Source organism: Scyliorhinus canicula, chromosome 10 (assembly GCF_902713615.1).
Source record: "Scyliorhinus canicula chromosome 10, sScyCan1.1, whole genome shotgun sequence".
Lineage (NCBI taxonomy): Eukaryota > Metazoa > Chordata > Chondrichthyes > Carcharhiniformes > Scyliorhinidae > Scyliorhinus > Scyliorhinus canicula.
Window position 1 is genome coordinate 141,183,917 of NC_052155.1, and position 19,572 is coordinate 141,203,488.

At 50.5% G+C, this 19,572-nt stretch overlaps 1 protein-coding gene across 6 annotated transcripts in view; it reads right to left on the reverse strand.

Moving 5' to 3' along the window:
• The window catches only part of LOC119972690 (collagen alpha-1(XV) chain-like), a 521,348-nt gene that overhangs the window by 145,249 nt on the left and 356,527 nt on the right, over positions 1-19,572 (reverse strand). For all 6 annotated transcript variants that reach the window (XM_038809807.1, XM_038809806.1, XM_038809803.1 and 3 more), the window contains 2 exons: positions 15,854-15,916; positions 342-377 (listed from right to left, as the gene is read on the reverse strand). In XM_038809807.1, coding sequence (XP_038665735.1) covers positions 342-377; positions 15,854-15,916 — 99 coding nt within the window. The remainder of the gene's footprint in view (positions 1-341; positions 378-15,853; positions 15,917-19,572) is intronic.

The window sequence follows — 19,572 nt, forward strand, 5'->3', positions numbered from 1 at the left end:
CCTTTTATTTTTATTTATATTTATTTTATTTTCATGTATTTAATGATCTGTTGAGCTGCTCGCTGAAAAATACTTTTCCCTGTACCTTGGTACACGTGACATTAAACAAAATCCAATCAGAAACCAGCCCAACATATGCCAATTTTCAAACTTTTTTTTAGAATGTGCCTGCTGTTCAAAGTGTTGAAAAAGAACACAGCTGGCAGGTGGGGGTTGTTGGCAGGGTGTGGAAGGGATAAGAGAGACAACACCCTTAAGTCATGAATGGTGCGATTTAAATGTAAACCCTTCCTCCTGCTTAATAATTGGAGTTGCAACTGACATAAATGACAAAATCTTACCTTAAGTCCTTGTTCACCTTTCTCGCCTGTTTGCCCCTGCGGAGGATAGATCATTGAGTTACAACAGATTATCAAAGTTTGTATTCAAAGTTGAAAGTTGAAGGGTAGGGAGGGGGTAGGGATGATTCCAGTTACTCACTGCTTGTAGCACACCAGCCAGAGAGCCTGTTGGCCTGAGAATTCAAGTGGGGTACAGTACATCCCATAATATAGATGGGGTGGGGGGGCGGGGGGGGGCGTTCAGGACAAGCAGGTGGCCTGAAAGTGACATTCTTAAAAAAATAACTAGGGTTTAAGGCTTTGATTTGAGACAATGATCTCCTTCCCCGATGACTTTTCAGCTGTGGAGACAGGGGGCGGGACTCTCCGATCCTGAGGCTAAGTTTTGACGCGTCACGTTTTACGACGTGTCAACAGGGCCCCAGGAGCAGTGGTCCTGCACCCTACAGGGGGCCAGCATGGCACTGGAGTGACTCATGAAATGAAAAAAATGAAAATCGCTTATTGTCACGAGTAGGCTTCAATGAAGTTACTGTGAAAAGCCCTTAGTCGCCACATTCCAGCGCCTGTCCGGGGAGGCTGGTATGGGAATTGAACCGTGCTGCTGGCCTGCTTGGTCTGCTTTAAAAGCCAGCGATTTAGCCCGGTGAGCTAAACCAGCCAGAGAGCCTGTTGGCCTGAGAATTCAAGTGGGGTACAGTACATCCCATAATATAGATGGGGTGGGGGGGGGGGGGCTCATGCAGCTCCAGCTGCCGATACCAGCTAGTTGTCTTCTCCGCGCCTGTCCCGACGCAACATAGAACATAGAACATTACAGCGCAGTACAGGCCCTTCGGCCCTCGATGTTGCGTGACCTGTGGAACCAATCTAAAGCCCATCTACACTATTCCCTTATCATCCATATGTTTATCCAATGACCATTTAAATGCCCTTAATGTTGGCGAATCCACTACTGTTGCAGGCAGGGCATTCCACGTCCTTACTACTCTCTGAGTAAAGAACCTACCTCTGACATCTGTCCTATATCTATCTCCCCTCAATTTAAGGCTATGTCCCCTCCTGCTAGCCATCACCATCCAAGGAAAAAGGCTCTCACTGTCCACCCTATCTAATCCTCTGATCATCTTGTATGCCTCAATTAAGTCACCTCTTAATCTTCTTCTCTCTAACGAAAACAGCCTCAAGTCCTTCAGCCTTTCCTCATAAGATCTTCCCTCCATACCAGACAACATCCTGGTAAATCTCCTCTGTACCCTTTCCAATGCTTCCACATCCTTCCTATAATGCAGTGACCAGAACTGCACGCAATACTCCAAATGCGGCCGCACCAGAGTTTTGTACAGCTGCAACATGACCTCATGGCTCCGAAACTCAATCCCTCTGCCAATAAAATCTAACACACCGTACGCCTTCTTAACAGCCCTATCAACCTGGGTGGCAACTTTCAGGGATCTATGTACTTGGACACCGAGATCTCTCTGCTCATCCACACTACCAAGAATCTTACCATTAGCCCAGTACTCTGTCTTCCTGTTACTCCTTCCAAAATGAATCACCTCACACTTTTCTGCATTAAACTCCATTTGTCACCTCTCAGCCCAGCTCTACAGCTTATCTATGTCCCTCTGTAACCTTCTGCACTGTCCACAACTCCACCGACTTTAGTGTCATCTACAAATTTACTTACAATCCTTCTACGCTCTCCTCCAGGTCATTTATAAAAATGACAAACAGCAGTGGTCCCAAAACAGATCCTTGTGGTACACCACTAGTAACTGGACACCAGTGAGAACATTTCCCATCAACCACCACCCTTTGTCTTCTATCAGCTAGCCAATTTCTGATCCAAACTGCTAAATCACCCTGAATCCCATGCATCCGTATTTTCGGCAATAGCCTACCGTGGGGAACCTTATCAAACGCTTTACTGAAATCCATATTCACCACATCAACTGCTTTACCCTCGTCCACCTGTTTGGTCACCTTCTCAAAGAACTCAATAAGGTTTGTGAGGCACGACCTACTCTTCACAAAACAATGTTGACTATCCCTAATCAAATTATTCCTTTCTAGATGATTATAAATCCTATCTCTTATCAACCTTTCCAAGACTTTGCCCACAACAGATGTAAGGCTCACTGGTCTATAGCTACCAGAGTTGTCTCGACTCCCCTTCTTGAACAAGTGGACAACATTTGCTATCCTCCAGTCTTCCTGTAGTCAATGACGACATAAAGATCAAAGCCAAAGGCTCAGCAATCTCCTCCCTAGCTTCCTAGAGAATCCTAAGATAAATCCCATCCGACCCAAGGGACTTATCTATTTTCACACTTTCCAGAATTGCTAACACCTCCTCCTTTGTGCCACGTGACCAGAATCAATCACCAAAACAGCCCAGCAACAATATAGATGGAGCCAAAGAAAAAGGGAACTGGTGGGTGTTAGCTGACAGTCCCAGTAATGCCCTCAGCATTGCTGGAGGCTAGAACATGGCCAAGAGGTACACGGTGGACATCGATCAATTTTGAATGTGCATCCACAGTGATTAGGTACATCGCCCTGAAAAGGCCCCGCAAAATCCTCATGGACACAGGACCATGGCCGGCCTGGCCAATCCCATGGGTGAAGTGGAGCTGCTGAGGGAACCTTTTGGTGTTCCTGGCACCGTGTGTATTGCATTGCTAACTTCTTGATATCTGCATCTGTTCTGGGCGACCACACATAGCTTCAGTCCAACATTTTCATTGTAGAGACTCCTGGGTGTCTGCTGTGGAGGTCTTGTAAGATCGTCCCTTGGCTGCGCTCAGGAATGACCACTCTGGAACCCCACAGCAGGATGCCATCCACCTCGCCGAGTTCGGCCATTCTTGTGGTAAAAGGCGCAATGCTGGGCCCTGTGCAGCACTATTGGCGGACCCTGGCTAATAGTGGGTCTGTCTGTGTCCATGCCTTTACTTGGGCCACCATCACAGGTCCATGAAGTGAAGGCTACCGATCACTTGTCTCTGTCGGTGTTGGCATACTGGTGGGCAGAGGGAGGCAGCTGAGGGCACCTGCATGCGGAATCTTCGTCCCAGGGTGATGTTCCAAAACGCACTCATATGCCGCCAAGAGCAGAGTTCAACAACCCTAATACGGGTTTATGATCTGTATAAGCTGTGAACGAGAGTAGGGCCGATCAGAGATAGTGGAGGGGACTTGTGACCCATCAGTCTTAACGTCTGTGGTGAGCAAAATATTGGAAATGATTCTGAGAGATAGGATTCATGATTATTTAGAAAAACATAGTTTGATAAAAGATAGTCAGCATGGCTTTGTGAGGGGCCGGTCATGCCTCACAAGCATCACTGAATTCTTTGAGGATGTGACAAGATACATTGATGAAGGTCGGGCAGTGGATGTGGTGTATATGGATTTCAGTGAAGCATTTGATAAGGTTCCCCATGGTAGGCTCATTCAGAAAGTTAGGGGGTATGGGATACAGTGAAATTTGGTTGTCTGGATACAGATTTGGCTGGCTGAAGGAAGACAGCAAGTCGGAGTGGACAGAAAGTATTCCGCCTGGAGGTCGGTGACCAGTGTTGTCCCGCAAGGATCTGTTCTGGGACCTCTGCTCTTTCTGGTTTTTAGAAATGACTTGGATGAGGAAGTGGAAGGGTGGGTTAGTAAGTTTGCCGATGACACGATGGTTGGGGGAGTTGTAGATAGTGTCGAGGGCTGTTGCAGGTCACAACAGGACATTGACAGAATGCAGAGCTGGGCTGAGAAGCGGCAGATGGAGATCAACCTTGATAAATGTGAAGTGATTCATTTTGGAAGGTCGAATTTGAATGCTGAATACAGAGTAAAGGCAGGATTCTTGGAAGTGTGGAGGAACAGAGGGATCTTGGGGCCCATACATAGATCTCTCAAAGTTGCCACCCAGGTTGATAGGGTTGCTAAGAAGGCATATGGTGTGTTGGCTTTCATTAACAGGGGGATTGAGTTTAAGAGCCACAAGGTTTTGCTGCAGCTTTATAAAACCCTGGTTTGACCACACTTGGAATATTGTGTCCAGTTCTGGGCACCTCATTATAGGAAGAATGTGGAAGCTTTGGAGAGGGTACAGAGGAGATTTACCAGGATGCTGCCTGGACTGGAGGGCCTGCCTTATGAAGAAAGGTTCAGGGAGCTGGGGCTTTTCTCACTGGAGAGAAGAAGGAAGAGAGGTGACTTGATTGTGGTGTACAAGGTAGGCATAGGACCAACATAGGCATGGATAGAGTGGATAGCCAGAGACTTCTCCCCAGGGTGGAAATGGCTGTCACAAGGGGACATAATTTTAAGGTGATTGGAGGACGGTATAGGGGAGATGTCAGATAGTAGGTTCTTTACACAGAGTGGTGGGTGTGTGGAATGCACTGCCAGCAGCGGTGGTGGAGTCAGAGTCAATAGGGACATTTAAGCCACTCTTAGACTCTTGGGCAGCAGTAAATTGAAGGGGTGTAGGTTAGGTTGATCTTAGATTAGGATAAGTGGTTCGCCCAACATTGTGGGCTGAAGGGCCTGCACTGTGCTGTAGTACAGTATGTCCATAGACATACTGACAAACCGTTTTACTCTGAAAACCAGCGGCAAGCCTTCTTTGTTTATTTGAGTGGAATATTGCTCTGCTGCCGTTAAAATGGGTGAAGCGAACGCAATGGGCTTCTCTGTACCATCGCTCATCCGGTGTGTCAGGATGACCCCGATGCCATATGGCGAGGTGTTGCATGTTAGCAATAAAGGTTTTAACAGGTCAAGTGCATCAGCAGTTGTGACGGTGACAGTTGTTGCTTTACTTCATCGAACACTGTCTGTTGTGGGTCTCAAAACCAACATTGGCCCTTCTTTAACAACTGGTGCAGTCGGCCAACACCGTTGCCAAGTTTGGGATGAACTTGCCATGATAATTTATAAGGCCCAAGAAAGAGTGGAGTTTTGTTCGATTCTTTGGCTTGGGTGCCTGCCAGATTGCCCCAACCTTATTGTCCACTGGGTGTAACCTGTTTTTTCTCCATCCTGCAGCCTAAGTAGACCACCTCGTTCGCGTGGAATATGCACTTTTCACGCTGTAGGTGGACCCCAACTGTCTCGAATTGACATAGCATGTCTTCTAGGTTTTTCACGCGTTCCCAGTCGGAGGAACTGGGGATCAATATGTCATCCAGGTAAACCTGTGATAATCCTTGGAGGATAGTTTCCATCACTCGTTGGAATATGGCACATGCTGAAGAAACTCCGAATGGCAGCTTAATGTACTCATACAAATCCCGGTGTGTGTTGATGGTTACATATTTCCGCGAGGTCGGGTCCAGAACTAATTGAAGATAAGCATGGCTCATGTCGAGCTCGGTGAAGGTACGCTCTCCGCTAAGCCCGTGTATAGATCTTGGGCACTGGATAATGATCCGAACAGGATGCTCGATTGACTGCCATGTTGTAATCTCAACAAAGGCCGATGGAACAAACAGGCTTCATTACCGGCATGACCAGCGCAGCCCAATCCGCGAACTGCACCAGGTAGATGATTCCTATCCACTCCAGGTGGTCCAATTCTGCATCGACCTTGGGTTTCAGAGCATAGGAGATAGGGTGGGCCCGGAAATACCGTGGCTGTGCCTCTGGGTCCACTGAGATCTTGGTAGAGGCCTCCAAGATGGTGCCAAGTCCTTGTGGCATTCTCCTCCTAGCGGTGGGTTCATCCTGTATGTTGGGGGTCTCCGGTGTGGGGGAGGTATGGTGTCTCTCGCTGGGAAAGTGTTGCTGTTTGTCTTGGTCTCCTGCAGTGCATCTCCAATGGCAGGAACCTGGAAGTACAGCACAGAAGAGGGGCCTCCTCTAGGGTGATAACAGTACCGTCCCTGGATGTCGCTACAGCTGTGTTATTTCCTGTTAGCCACATGTGGTCGATTGGAATAAAATGTTGTCAATTAGGAATCCAGATGTGGACTACTGGGGATCCAAATGTGGTTAATTGCCTTTCTGATTAGGAAATAAAATTGAGTAATTGGGTGGGGGGGGGGGGGGTTTCCAGAAGGTTTGTGGGAGTCGGGGGAGGGCGATGACAATGGTTAGAAAAACTAAACTCTGGATCAATCAGATGGGATTTAGAAGTGCCAGCATGTGTCCTTGGAAGGTTAGTCTTTGTTAGCTCAAATGGCTAAGTCCCAAGTATGGCAAAGACCAACAATATCTTTGCGACACCAAACACATTTTGCAATGTAAGTAGAAAATTCAGCCAGATTGTTGAACTGTATTAGTCAATCAACAACAATCTGTTTGTTTTAAACATTTATAATCACATAAAGGTTATTTCCAAATGAATCTTTTTTGTAAGTTCATTGCACCGCTGTGAACCAATCCTTCCTATGGATCCCCAATTCATGCATCTTCAAAATAAGGCTGTTTATTTGTGCTGCAACACACGGGGGGGGGGGAGATTCTCTGGCCTCCCCGTGGCTTGTTTCTCAGAGGCGGGAAGCGGCCCGTCGTTGGCCAGTGGCGGGATGGGGGGGGGGCGTGGCTTGTTTCTCAGAAGCGGGAAGCGGCCCGTCGTTGGCCAGTGGCGGGATTTACTGCTGCCCCCACTGTCAATGGGATTTCCTATTGCATCCACTCCATGCCGCTGCGAAACCCAAGGCATGGACGCGCATTCAGTGGGACCAGAAGGTCCCACCAGCATGAACTACCAGAAGATCTCGCCCTGAGATTCCCATCATCAAATGAACTCAAAAGACACTGGAGAATTGAAAGCATGCGAGACACCACTGGATGGACCTTCTGACTGGCAAACTGGCATGACACCCTGTGAAAATTGGCAGAGATATGGGGCGCGATTCTCCGATAACGGGACTACGTGTCCGCGGCGTCGTGAACGCCGTCACGTTTCACAACGGCGCAAAACGGCCCCCGTCATGACCGATTCAGGGGCAGAAAAGGAGCCAGCAGCGATGCCGAGAGAAACGCGGTGGGCGTGGCGCCAGAGCAACGGCGTCATCGCCCGACATCAGGATGACGAAGTGCGCGATTGGCACACCGGCCCCGAAGTCTGGAGATGGCTGAACCCCGCCGTGCCGCTGCCCGCTTCTGGGACAGCGACACAGAGACACTGCTAGACGCAGTAGAGGAGCGCAGGGCCATTCTTTTCCGTGCAGCACCGTGAGGTGGGGATGGCGAGAGGTTGGTATTGCGGTCAGCGCTGTGGGGCACATCCTCCGCTCGGGAGACCAGCGCAGGAAAGAAACTGCACGACCTCACGAGGGCTGCGAGGGTAAGTACCCCGAGTCACCCCTGGCAACGCCCCACCCTGTATCCAAACCCCTGCTCACACGGGGGAGGGCGTCCTGGGGCCCCATGTTGCACCGAGACACATGTGGAAACAACCCCCCCTCCTGGGTCCCCCCCATGTAGAGGTGCCATGGTCTGGGTCCGAGTGTCCCCACCGAGTGATAATGGTGCTAACATGTGGGCGTCCTGCTGATGACCGCCGAACCCTGGGTTCCACCCCCCACACAGGGCAAGGCTGCTCACAACCACAGGGAGCATTCAAGAACCGGAAGGGAATCACCTGAGCTCCACCCCCTTACCGTCGACGAGCCGAGGGCTCGGGACCTCACTGGGGGAGCCGTGCCAGGTCGGAGGCGCAGCACCAAGTGAGAATCCCTTGTCTGCATACAGCCCATCATTACCCCCACCCCCTCACACCCCTGCCCCTCACTCCAACCCCTCACACCCCAGCCCCTCACACTCCACCCCCTCACACTCCAACCCCTCACACCCCAGCCCCTCACTCTCCACCCCCTCACACTCCACCCCCTCACACCCCTGCTCCTCACTCCACCCCCTCACACCCCTGACCCTCACTCTCCACCCCCTCACACTCCACCGCCTCACACCCCTGCTCCTCACTCCACCCCCTCACACCCCTGCCCCTCACTCTCCACCGCCTCACACTCCACCGCCTCACACTCCACCCCCTCACACCCCAGCGCCTCACTCTCCACCCCCTCACACTCCACCCCCTCACACCCCTGCTCCTCACTCCACCCCCTCACACCCCTGCCCCTCACTCTCCACCCCCTCACACTCCACCCCCTCACACTCCACCGCCTCACACTCCACCGCCTCACACCTCAACTCCTCACACCCCACCGCCTCACACTCCACCCCCTCACACCCCACCCCCTCACACCCCACCCCCTCACACTCCACCCCTTCACACTCCACCCCCTCACACTCCACTGCCTCACATTCCACCTCCCTCACACCCCACCCCCCTCACACCCCACCCCCTCACAACCCACCCCCTCACATACCAACCCCCTCACACCCCACCCCCCTCACACCCCACCCCTTCACACCCCAACCCCCTCACACTACACCCCCTCACACTCCACCCCTTCACACTCCACACCCTCACACTCCACCCCTTCACACCCCATCCCCCTCACACTCCACCCCCTCACACTCCACCCCCTCACACTCCACCCCCTCACACTCCACCCCCTCACACTCCACCCCCTCACACACCACCCCCCTCACACTCCACCGCCTCACACCACACCACCCCCACCCCCACACACGCCACCCCCTCACACTCCACCCCCTCACACTCCACCCCCTCACACTCAACCCCCTCACACTCCACCCCCTCACATTCAACCCCCTCACACTCCACCCCCTCATACCCCACCCCCTCACACCTCACCCCCTCATGCTCCACCCCCTCACACCCCACCCCTCACACTATACTCCCTCACACACCACCCCCTCACACTCCACCCCCTAACACTCCACCCCCTCACATTCAACCCCCTCACACTTCACCCCCTCACACCCCACCCCCTCACACTCCACCCCCTCAAACTCCACCCCCTCACACTCCACCCCCTCACACTCCACCCCTCACTCCATGCCCTCACACTCCACGCCCTCACACCCCACCTCCTCACACTCCACCCCTCAAACCCCACCCCCTCACACTCCACTCCCTCACACTCCACCCCCTCACACACCACCCCCTCACACTCCACCCCCTCACACTCCACCCCCTCACACTCCACCCCCTCACACTCCACCCCCTCACACTCCACCCTCTCACACTCCACCCCCTCACACACCACCCCCTCACACTCCACCCCCTCACACACCACCCCCTCACACGCCACCGCCTCACACCCCACCCCCTCACACTCTACCAGCTCCACCCCCTCACACTCCACCCCCTCACACTCCACACCCTCACACTCCACACCCTCACACTCCACACCCTCACACTCCACCACCCTCACAGTCCACACCCTCACTGCCCCCTCCATCCCCTCATAAACGACCCCGCGTGTCTAACGATATGTGCCTTATTGTGTTCTCCAGGGCCAGAAGATCACCGTCCTGGAACTGCTCGGTCACCCTGCCGACCAGCTCCTACCTCTTCCGGCCACATGGATACATGGGACAGAGGGGAAGGATCAAGGGCAGGAGGGCCCTCTTCTGAGACCGTGCCATTGAAGGGCGACGCACAGAGGACAGACAGAGTCGTCAGGACGGACAGTCATGACACAGATGACAGTTAGACGGACGAGGAGGGTACAGCGAGCCAGGACAGTGACGGCGACAGGACAGCCCCTCAGGACAGTGATGCACAGAGGATGTTGCGACATACGAGGCAGAGGGGCACGGCACCTGGCATGGGCCGTCATCTCAATGCACCGGGCCAAGGTTCCAGCCAGGATATCCCAGACCTGGGGAGAGATGAGGACCTAGCGGCTGCGGCACTGCTGTCACCCACCCCCTCAGCCACCGCAGATACACTCACCTCAGTTGGGCAAGTAAGTAATGAGGCTTCTGGGACACTGACTGGTGCGCACCACACATCCGACCCGGTACAGCAGGTGGAGGTAGGAGCAGCCGACGGGCTGGACAGTCGGAGAGCAGCCCAGCATCAGCACCCAGCTGCTGCCCACACGGTTCCCGGGTTGCTGGACTTGCCAGACCAACCCACAGACCCGATGCATTTGCAACCCCAGGGACAATACAACGGGATGATGGCTATCTTCCGGCAACTGCAGACGCAGCTGGAGGAGTCCATCCGCGTCCACGAGCAGGGAGTGGTGCCCATCATGGCTGCCACCCAGGCCAACACCGCACGGGTGGCTGCCGCGATGGAGGCAAAGGGGGCAACAGTTTCGGCCATGGGTCAGGTTCTTCAAGGCGTGGGGCTTAGTGTGCACGCATCATCCGTGGTCCACGGCATGGCTGCCCTCTCACAGGCAGCCTTGCACCAGAGCCAGCTGGACATTGCCGCCGCGCCCCAGGATCTGGCCCAGTCTCAGCAGGCCATGGCCCTGTCACAGCAGGTCATCACTGAGAGCATCGGCAGCCTTGCCCATGTGATGGATGGCGTCGCACAATCCCAGTGGGAGGTAGCACAGTCCCTGACAGGGATGTCGCATTCCCTGAGCTCCATCGCTGGGAACGTTCAGACCCTGGCCGATTCCACAATGGGCCTCCAGGACTGGCAGCGCCAGGTGTTGGTGGTGCAACGGCGCTTGCCTCCACGCGCACCACCGTCCCATAGAGAGGCCCGGGGGCGACCGGGCTCCCGAGGAAGGAGGAGGTTCCTGTGCCTGTCCCGGTTACACCAGCAAGGGAGGGACCGGAACAGTCGGACTCCCCCCGTTCTGTCCCTGGTGCGTCTGGTGGGCGCGGGCAGAGCAGGCTGGCACCACGCCATCCAGCACGCCCGAGGAAACGCGTGCTGATGGGGAGCCATGTCGAAGGGCAGGATTCTCACGTAGTAAGTTGGCATGGGTGCAGGGCACAGATTAGTTATAGGGGCTAGCACACTTGTCTGTGAATGTCACTATTAAAGTTGTTACACCAAACCTAGATGCGTCTGTCCTATTTCTGGTGCCTGAGGGGGTCGTGAGGGGGACCGGGTGACGATGGTGTTCGAAGTTCATTACAACGGTGAGACTGGGTGTGCATCCCCCCAACCCCAAGCACGCCATCATCCTCAGCAGACCGACGCCTGCTGCCCCACATGGACATGTGATGGAGTGTCCGTGACGCATAAAGGGAACACCGAGGTGGAGGGTTCAGATATGGCCATGAGTCAGACATCCTTTAGCGATCCGGAGCTCACAGCTCATCGCAGAGCGGGTTGTCATCTTCCAACATGGCACTGATCACACCCACTGACAGAAGTAAATGTGTAACAAAATTCACGATGTGCCGCAGGTGTAGGTTGCTGTGAGAGTGGTGGTGGGAGGGTAGGGTTGTGCGATGGTGTGGGAGGTACGGGGGGTGCTGGGTGGTACCTTTGTGCGCGAACGACGGTACAAGTGCCCTGCACAACGATGTCCTCCCCCTAGTGTGTGAAACGTATAGCGATCAACGCCTCGCGTGCTTGCTGTCCCAGCCGGTGGCACCATATCCTCTACCTCTTCCCCCCACTCATTCCCCCACCCCCAACCCTTCCCTCTACTTCCAGCACCCCCTCCCCTCCCCCTTCCCCTTCTCCTTCCCTCTCCCCCTCCCTCTTCCCCCACCCTCTCCCCCTTCCCCCACCCTCTCCCCTTCCCCTCCCCACTCCCTCCCCTTCCCTCTACTCCTTCCCCAACGCCTCCCCCTTCCCCCACCCTCTCCCCCTACTCCTCCCCACCCCCACCCCCTCCCCATACTCCTTCCCCAACGGTGCTATGTCTTTTCGTCTGACGTCATTTCGTCCAACGACACTTCGTCCACGTCTTTTGGTCCAACGTCTTTTTGTCCTCACGTCCTTTGGTCCTACGTTTTTTTGTCCGATGATTTTTTTCGTCAAAGACTTTTTGTGACTTGTTACGTTTATTTGTCCGATGATTTTTTTTGTCAAAGACTTTTTGTAACTTGACGTTTTGTAAATAGAAATCTTCTCTAATGCACATATCAAGGTATAATATGTAATAAAGGATTTTTATTAGCAGTCTCTTTCCTTTAACGAGCCTCGTTAAAGGATAGTTATTATCGTTCTCTTTCCTTTAACGAGCCTCGTTAAAGGATAGATATTATCGTTCTCTTTCTTAATTCGCCCATCCCGAAATGGCAAAGTTCATTGTGTCAACGAAGGGCAAAAGGAAGATAGCTGATGAAAGTAACTACATCTACGATTTTCATTCAAGCGGTACAAACCTAGGAAAAGAATACTGGAGATGTAGAACATAGAACATAGAACAGTACAGCACAGAACAGGCCCTTCGGCCCTCAATGTTGTGCCGAGCCATGATCACCCTACTCAAACCCACGTATCCACCCTATACCCGTAACCCAACAACCTTACTTTTATTAGGACACTACGGGCAATTTAGCATGGCCAATCTACCTAACCTGCACATCTTTGGACTGTGGGAGGAAACCGGAGCACCCGGAGGAAACCCACGCAAACAGGGGGAGGACGTGCAGACTCCACACAGACAGTGACCCAGCCGGGAATCGAACCTGGGACCCTGGAGCTGTGAAGCATTTATGCTAACCACCATGCTACCCTGCTGCCCCTGAGAAAAGAAGGCTGTGTTCAGTGCGGATTCACACGGTAACGGAAAACAATGAGCCGAAAATTATTTATTTTTCTAAAGAGCACCTTCATCCAGCTGATGTTGATTTGTTAAATGCTAGAAAAGCAGTTGCAGAAATAAAGCATGAAGCAACTGTATTTTCCAACTGTATTTTCTAAGTGATATGATATCTTTTGGGAATTTTAAGTAATTAGCAAACTTTTAGATTTTTTAACTGCATTTTTCAACTTTTGCTGTATTTTACTTGCATTTTATCAATTAAATTCTCATAGTAAACTTTTAGATTTACTTGCTGTATTGTACTTGCATTTTATCAATTAAATTCTCATAGTAAACTTTTAGATTTACTTGCTGTATTGTACTTGCATTTTATCAATTAAATTCTCATTGAAGATATTATACCTGGTTTTCTACGGAGTTTATTTGTAATTGGATAACTGGACAAAAAGACGTTGGACCAAAAGACGGGCGGACAAAAAGACGTTGGACCAAAAGACGTGGACGAAGTGTCGTTGGACGAAGTGACGTCGGACGAAAAGACGCAACACGTTCCCCAACGCCTCCCCCCTCCCCCCAACCCCTCCCCTCTTCTCCTTGCCCCACCTCCTCTCCCTTCCCCCTCCTCATTTCCCCAACCCCTCCCCCACCCCCTCCCCATCCCCCTTCTCCTTCCCGCACCCCCTTCCCCCTTCCCTCTACTCCTTCCCCACTCCCTCCCCTTCCCCCTTCTTATTCCCCCAACCCCTCCCCCTTCCTTCTACTCCTTCCCCCACCCCCTCCTCCTACCCCCTATTCCTTCCCACACCCCATCCTCTTTAGCCCTGTCCTCACCCCTCCCCCATCACCCCCCCCCCCCCCATGGGGAATCGTGACATACACATCAGAAACCCCTCCCCCCCCTCAACCGCCATCACCAGATGTGGACGCAGCTTCCTGCTTCCTGGTGTGAGCCCGCCCACTCACCTCCCTTATCCACCATAGTAGGGGTGAACGGCGACGGCGTGACAGGACTTTCGGCCATCCGGGCCGCTGAATAGCAGGGGGCAGGGAGAATCACATGTATTACTTGCTCGGGCGTTTCTCCGGCATGCACGGCACCGACCTCGATGATGCCGTTCTCGTCGGTTGGGGAATGGTGGAACAGCGTTGGACCGGCACCGCATGAAAAAGTGGCGTGCACGGCGATTCTCCTAAACAACGTGGCATGGGAGAATCGCGCCCATGTTGTGCCAGATTTGCATCCCATCTAACTTTCGAGTGGGTTTTGTACTCAAGACGTGTTTACAGTTCATAGATCATAGAATTTACAGTGCAGACGGAGGCCATTCGGCCCATCGAGTCTGCACCGGCTCTTGGAAAGAGCATCCTACCCAAGGTCCACACCTCCACCCAATCCCCATAACCCAGTAACCCCACCTGACACAAACGGCAATTTTGGACACTAAGGGCAATTTATCATGGCCAATCCACCAAAGCTGCGCATCTTTGGACTGTGGGAGGAAACCGGAGCACCCGGAGGAAACACTCGCAGACACGGGGAAAACGTGCAGCCTCTGCACAGACAGTGACCCAAGCCGGGAATTGAACCTGGGACCAAGAAGCTGTGAAGCAACTGTGCTAACCACTATGCTACCATGCTGCCCGTTTCATTGGCCTCCAGCAATGTAACTTATATATCCAGAAAATTTCCTGGTGTCTACACTATTATGAAAGTCAATATTCTAACCGGCACTTCCAAAATGGATATCCAGGAAGTCACTTTTACACGTGCCTAAATCATAGAAACTTGGGGTAAAAATGCTTAATTGGAAGAGGCAATTGGAATGCAGTGAGAACAAATCTGTCCCAGGAATTGGAATCAGTGGCAAAACTGTAATGGAACAATAGGCTGCCTTTAAAGAAGAGTTTGGTTCAGTTCAGTCGCATGCAGCCCCTCAAGGTGAAAAGGTCGGGGAAACAAAGCCAGAGCTCTCTCAATGACCAAAGCGATAGAGAGTAAGATGCAGCAGAAATAAATTTAGAGTGCCTAATTCATTTTTTCAATTAAGGGGCAATTTAGCTTGGCCAATCTATTGACCCTGCACATCTTTTGGGTTGTGGGGGCAGACACGGGGAGAATATGAAAACTCCACACTCCCAGGGCTGGGACCGAACCTGGGACCTTGGCACTGTGAGGCAGCACTGCTAACCACTGCTCCACCATGCTGCCCTATACAGATGTCAGGTTAATAATACAAGTGAGAATCAGGCAGTGTACAGCAAGTTCAGAGGGGAAGTAAAAAAGGAAATGAGGTTCAAGCCCCAATCTAGACATAACCGGGATATCGTACCAGTCAGTACTGAGGGAGTGCTTCAGTATACTGAGTTAAAACTGAGATGTCTACTCTCTCAAGTGCCAGTGAAATATCCCATGGCACTTGTTCAGAGATGCAGGGCAGCTCTCCCCATGGTCCTTGCCAACACGTTACCCTCTCCCAACATCACTAAAATGGATTACCTGGTCATGATTGCCTTGGTGTATGTAGGATAATAATAATTATTAATAATATCTTGCTGTGCACAATTTGGCTGCCGCATGTCTTACATTACAACAATGCAGACACTTGAAAAGTACTTTATTGCCTGTAAAGAACTTTGAGGCATCCTAAGGTTATGAAAACATATTGACGTAAACTTTTCATTTTTGTAATACTTTGGAATTGATCATCTCTGTAACAAAGACACACAAAACTTACGGAATTGTTCTAAAATGTCCTGACAACAAATTGAATGCTTGGGATCTCGGGAGCAATGGGGAGGCTCATAAGAACTAACATCATAGTGCAATCCACGAATTTGCCTTTTCTATACAAAAGTGCTTTATGTGGTGGGCTGTAAGTGTTGAAACCAAAACACCAAAAAGGCAAGAAATCATGCAATAAAAAATGAACCACTAACCATAGATCCTGGTAATCCAGCCTTCCCGATTTGTCCAGGTTGACCTGGGGTACCCGGAAGTCCCTTAAAAACAAATTAGACACAGTCATCAGGGTGTCCTGTTCCTTATTTTAGGTTCATTTTTAAACAAAGAAGAAAGATTATTCGATGGCCTCGATCAATGGGAAAGCAGGCTGTGTTGGATCTTTCTTTGCACACTGACTGATACGAGCCTGTCAGAACAAAGAAGAACAAATAAAAGTAAAGCACAGGAACAGGCCCTTTGGCCCTCCAAGTCTGTGCCAACTATGCTGCCCGTCTAAACTAAAATCTTCTGCACTTCCGGGGTCCGTATCCCTCTATTCCCATCCTATTCATATTTGTAAAGATGCCCCTTAAACGTCACTATCGTCCCTGCTTCCACCACCTCCTCAGGCAGCAAGTTCCAGTTACCCACTACCCTCTGTGTAAAAAACCTGCCTCATACATTGCCTCTAAACCTTGCCCCTCGCACCTTAAACCTATGACCCTAGTAATTGACCCCTCTATCCGAGTAATTGACCCTTCTACTCTGGGAAAATGACTCTGACTATCCACTCTGTCTATGCCCCTCATAATTTTGTAGACCTCTATCAGGTCTCCCCTCAACCTCCTCTGTTCCAGTGAGAACAAACCAAATTTATTAAACCTCTCCTCATAGCTAATGCTCTCCATACCAGGCAACATCCTGGTAAATCTCTTCTGCACCCTCTCTAAAGCCTCCACATCCTTCTGGTAGTGTGGCGACCAAAATTGAACATTATATTCCAAGTGTGGCCTAACTAAGGTTCTATACAACTGCACCATGACTTGCTAATATTTATATTCAATGCCCCGGCCAATGAAGGCAAGCATGCCATACATTATCTTGACTATCTTCTCCACCTGTGTTGCCCCTTCTAGTGCCCCGTGGACTTGTACACCAAGATATCTCTGACTGTCAATACTCTTGAGGGTCCTACCATTACCTGTATTTTCCCGACCTGTATTAGACCTCACATTTGTCCAGATTAAACTCCATCTGCCAACCCTCCGTCCAAGTCTCCAAATGATCTAAATCGTGCTGTATCCTTCTTAATCGCTTATTGTCACAAGTAGGCTTCAATGAAGTTACTGTGAAAAGACCCTAGTCGCCACATTCCGGGGAGGCCGGTACGGGAATTGAACCACCTGCGCTGTTGGCCTTGTTCTACATTACAAGCCAGCTGTTTAGCCCACTGTGCTAAACCAGCCACAGTATCCTCTGACAGTCTTCATCGCTATCCGCAATTCCACCAACCTTTGGGTCGTCCGCAAACTTACTAATCAGACCAGTTACGTTTTCCTCCAAATCATTTATATATACTGCAAACAGCAAAGGTCCCAGCACTGAACCCTGCGGAACACCACTAGTCACAGCCTTCCAATCAGAAATGCACCCTTCCATTGCTACTCTCTGCCTTTGACGACCTAGCCAGTTCTGAATCCATCTTGCCAGCTCACTTCTGATCACGTGTGACTTCACCTCTGTACCAGTCAGCCATGAGGGACCTTGTCAAAGGCCTTACTGAAGTCTATATAGACAACATCCACTGCCCTACCTGCATCAATCTCTTTGTGACCTCCTCAAAAACCTTTATCAAGTTAGTGAGACATGACCTCCCCTTCACAAAATCCCGCTGCCTCTCGCTAATAAGAACATAAGAACTAGGAGCAGGAGTAGGCTATCTGGCCCCTCGAGCCTGCTCCGCCATTCAATGAGATCATGGTTGATCTTTTGTGGACTCTCCGGCCCGAACACCATAACCCTTAATCCCTTTATTTTTCAAAAAACTATCTATCTTTACCTTAAAAACATGTAATGAAGGAGCCTCAACTGCTTCACTGGGCAAGGAATTCCATAGATCCACAACCCTTTGGGTGAAGAAGTTCCTCCTAAACTCAGTCCTAAATCTACTTCCCCTTATTTTGAGGCTATGTCCCCTAGTTCTGCTTTCACCCACCAGTGGAAACAACCTGCCCGTATCTATCCTATCTATTCCCTTCATAATTTTAAATGTTTCTATAAGATCCCCCCTCATCCTTCTAAATTCCAACGAGTACAGTCCCAGTCTACTCAACCTCTCCTCATAATTCAACCCCTTCAGCTCTGGGATTAACCTAGTGAATCTCCTCTGCACACTCTCCAGTGTCAGTATGTCCTTTCTCAAGTAAGGAGACCAAAACTGAACACAATACTCCAGGTGTGGCCTCACTAACACCTTACACAATTAGAACATAGAACATTACAGCGCAGTACGTGCCCTTCGGCCTTCTTCTTCCTCTTGACATAACCTCCCTAGTCTTAAACTCCATCCCTCTAGCAATGAAGGACAAAATTCCATTTGCCTTCTTAATCACCTGTTGCACCTGTAAACCAACTTTCTGTGACTCATGCACTAGCACACCCAGGCCTCTCTGCACAGCGGCATGCTTTAATATTTTATCGTTTAAATAATAATCCCGTTTCCTGTTATTCTTAACAAAATGGATAACCTCACATTTGTCAACATTGTATTCCATCTGCCAGACCCTAGCCCATTCACTGAACCAATCCAAATCCCTCTGCAGACTTCCAGTATCCTCTGCACTTTTCACTTTACCACTCATCTTAGTGTCATCAGCAAACTTGGACACATTGCCCCTGGTCCCCAACTCCAAATCATCTATGTAAATTGTGAACAATTGTGGGCCCAACACGGATCCCTGAGGGACACCACTAGCTATTGATTGCCAACCAGAGAAACACCCATTAATCCCCACTCTTTGCTTTCTATTAATTAACCAATCCTCTATCCATGCTACTACTTTACCCTTAATGCCATGCACCTTTATCTTATGTAGTAACCTTTTGTGTGGCACCTTGTCAAAGGCTTTCTGGAAATCCAGATATACCACATCTATTGGCTCCCCGTTATCTACTGCACTGATAATGTCCTCAAAAAATTCCACTAAATTAGTTAGGCATGACATGCCCTTTATGAACCCATGCTGCGTCTGCCCAATGGGACAATTTCTATCCAGATGCCTCGCTATTTCTTCCTTGATGATAGATTCCAGCATCTTCCCTACTACCGAAGTTAAGCTCATTGGCCTATAATTACCCGCTCTCTGCCTACCTCCTTTTTTAAACAGTGGTGTCACGTTTGCTAATTTCCAATCCACCGGGACCACCCCAGAGTCTAGTGAATTTTGGTAAATCATCATTAGTGCATCTGCAATTTCCCTAGCCATTTCTTTTAGCACTCTGGGATGCATTCCATCAGGGCCAGGAGATTTGTCTATCTTTAGCCCCATTGGCTTGCCCATCCTTAGTGATAACAATCCTCTCAAGGTCCTCACCTGCCATAGCCTCATTTCTATCAGTCGCTGGCATTTTATTTGTGTCTTCCACTGTGAAGACCGACCCAAAAAACCTGTTCAGTTCCTCAGCCATTTCCTCATCCCATTATTAAAACTCCCTTCTCATCCTCTAAAGGACCAATATTTACCTTAGCCACTCTTTTTTGTTTTATATATTTGTAAAATCTTTTACTGTCTGTTTTTATATTCTGAGCAAGTTTACTCTCATACTCTATCTTACTCTTCTTTATAGCTTTTTAGTAGCTTTCTGTTACCCCCTAAATATTTCCCAGTCCTCTAGTCTCCCACCAATCTTTGCCACTTTATATGCTTTTTCCTTC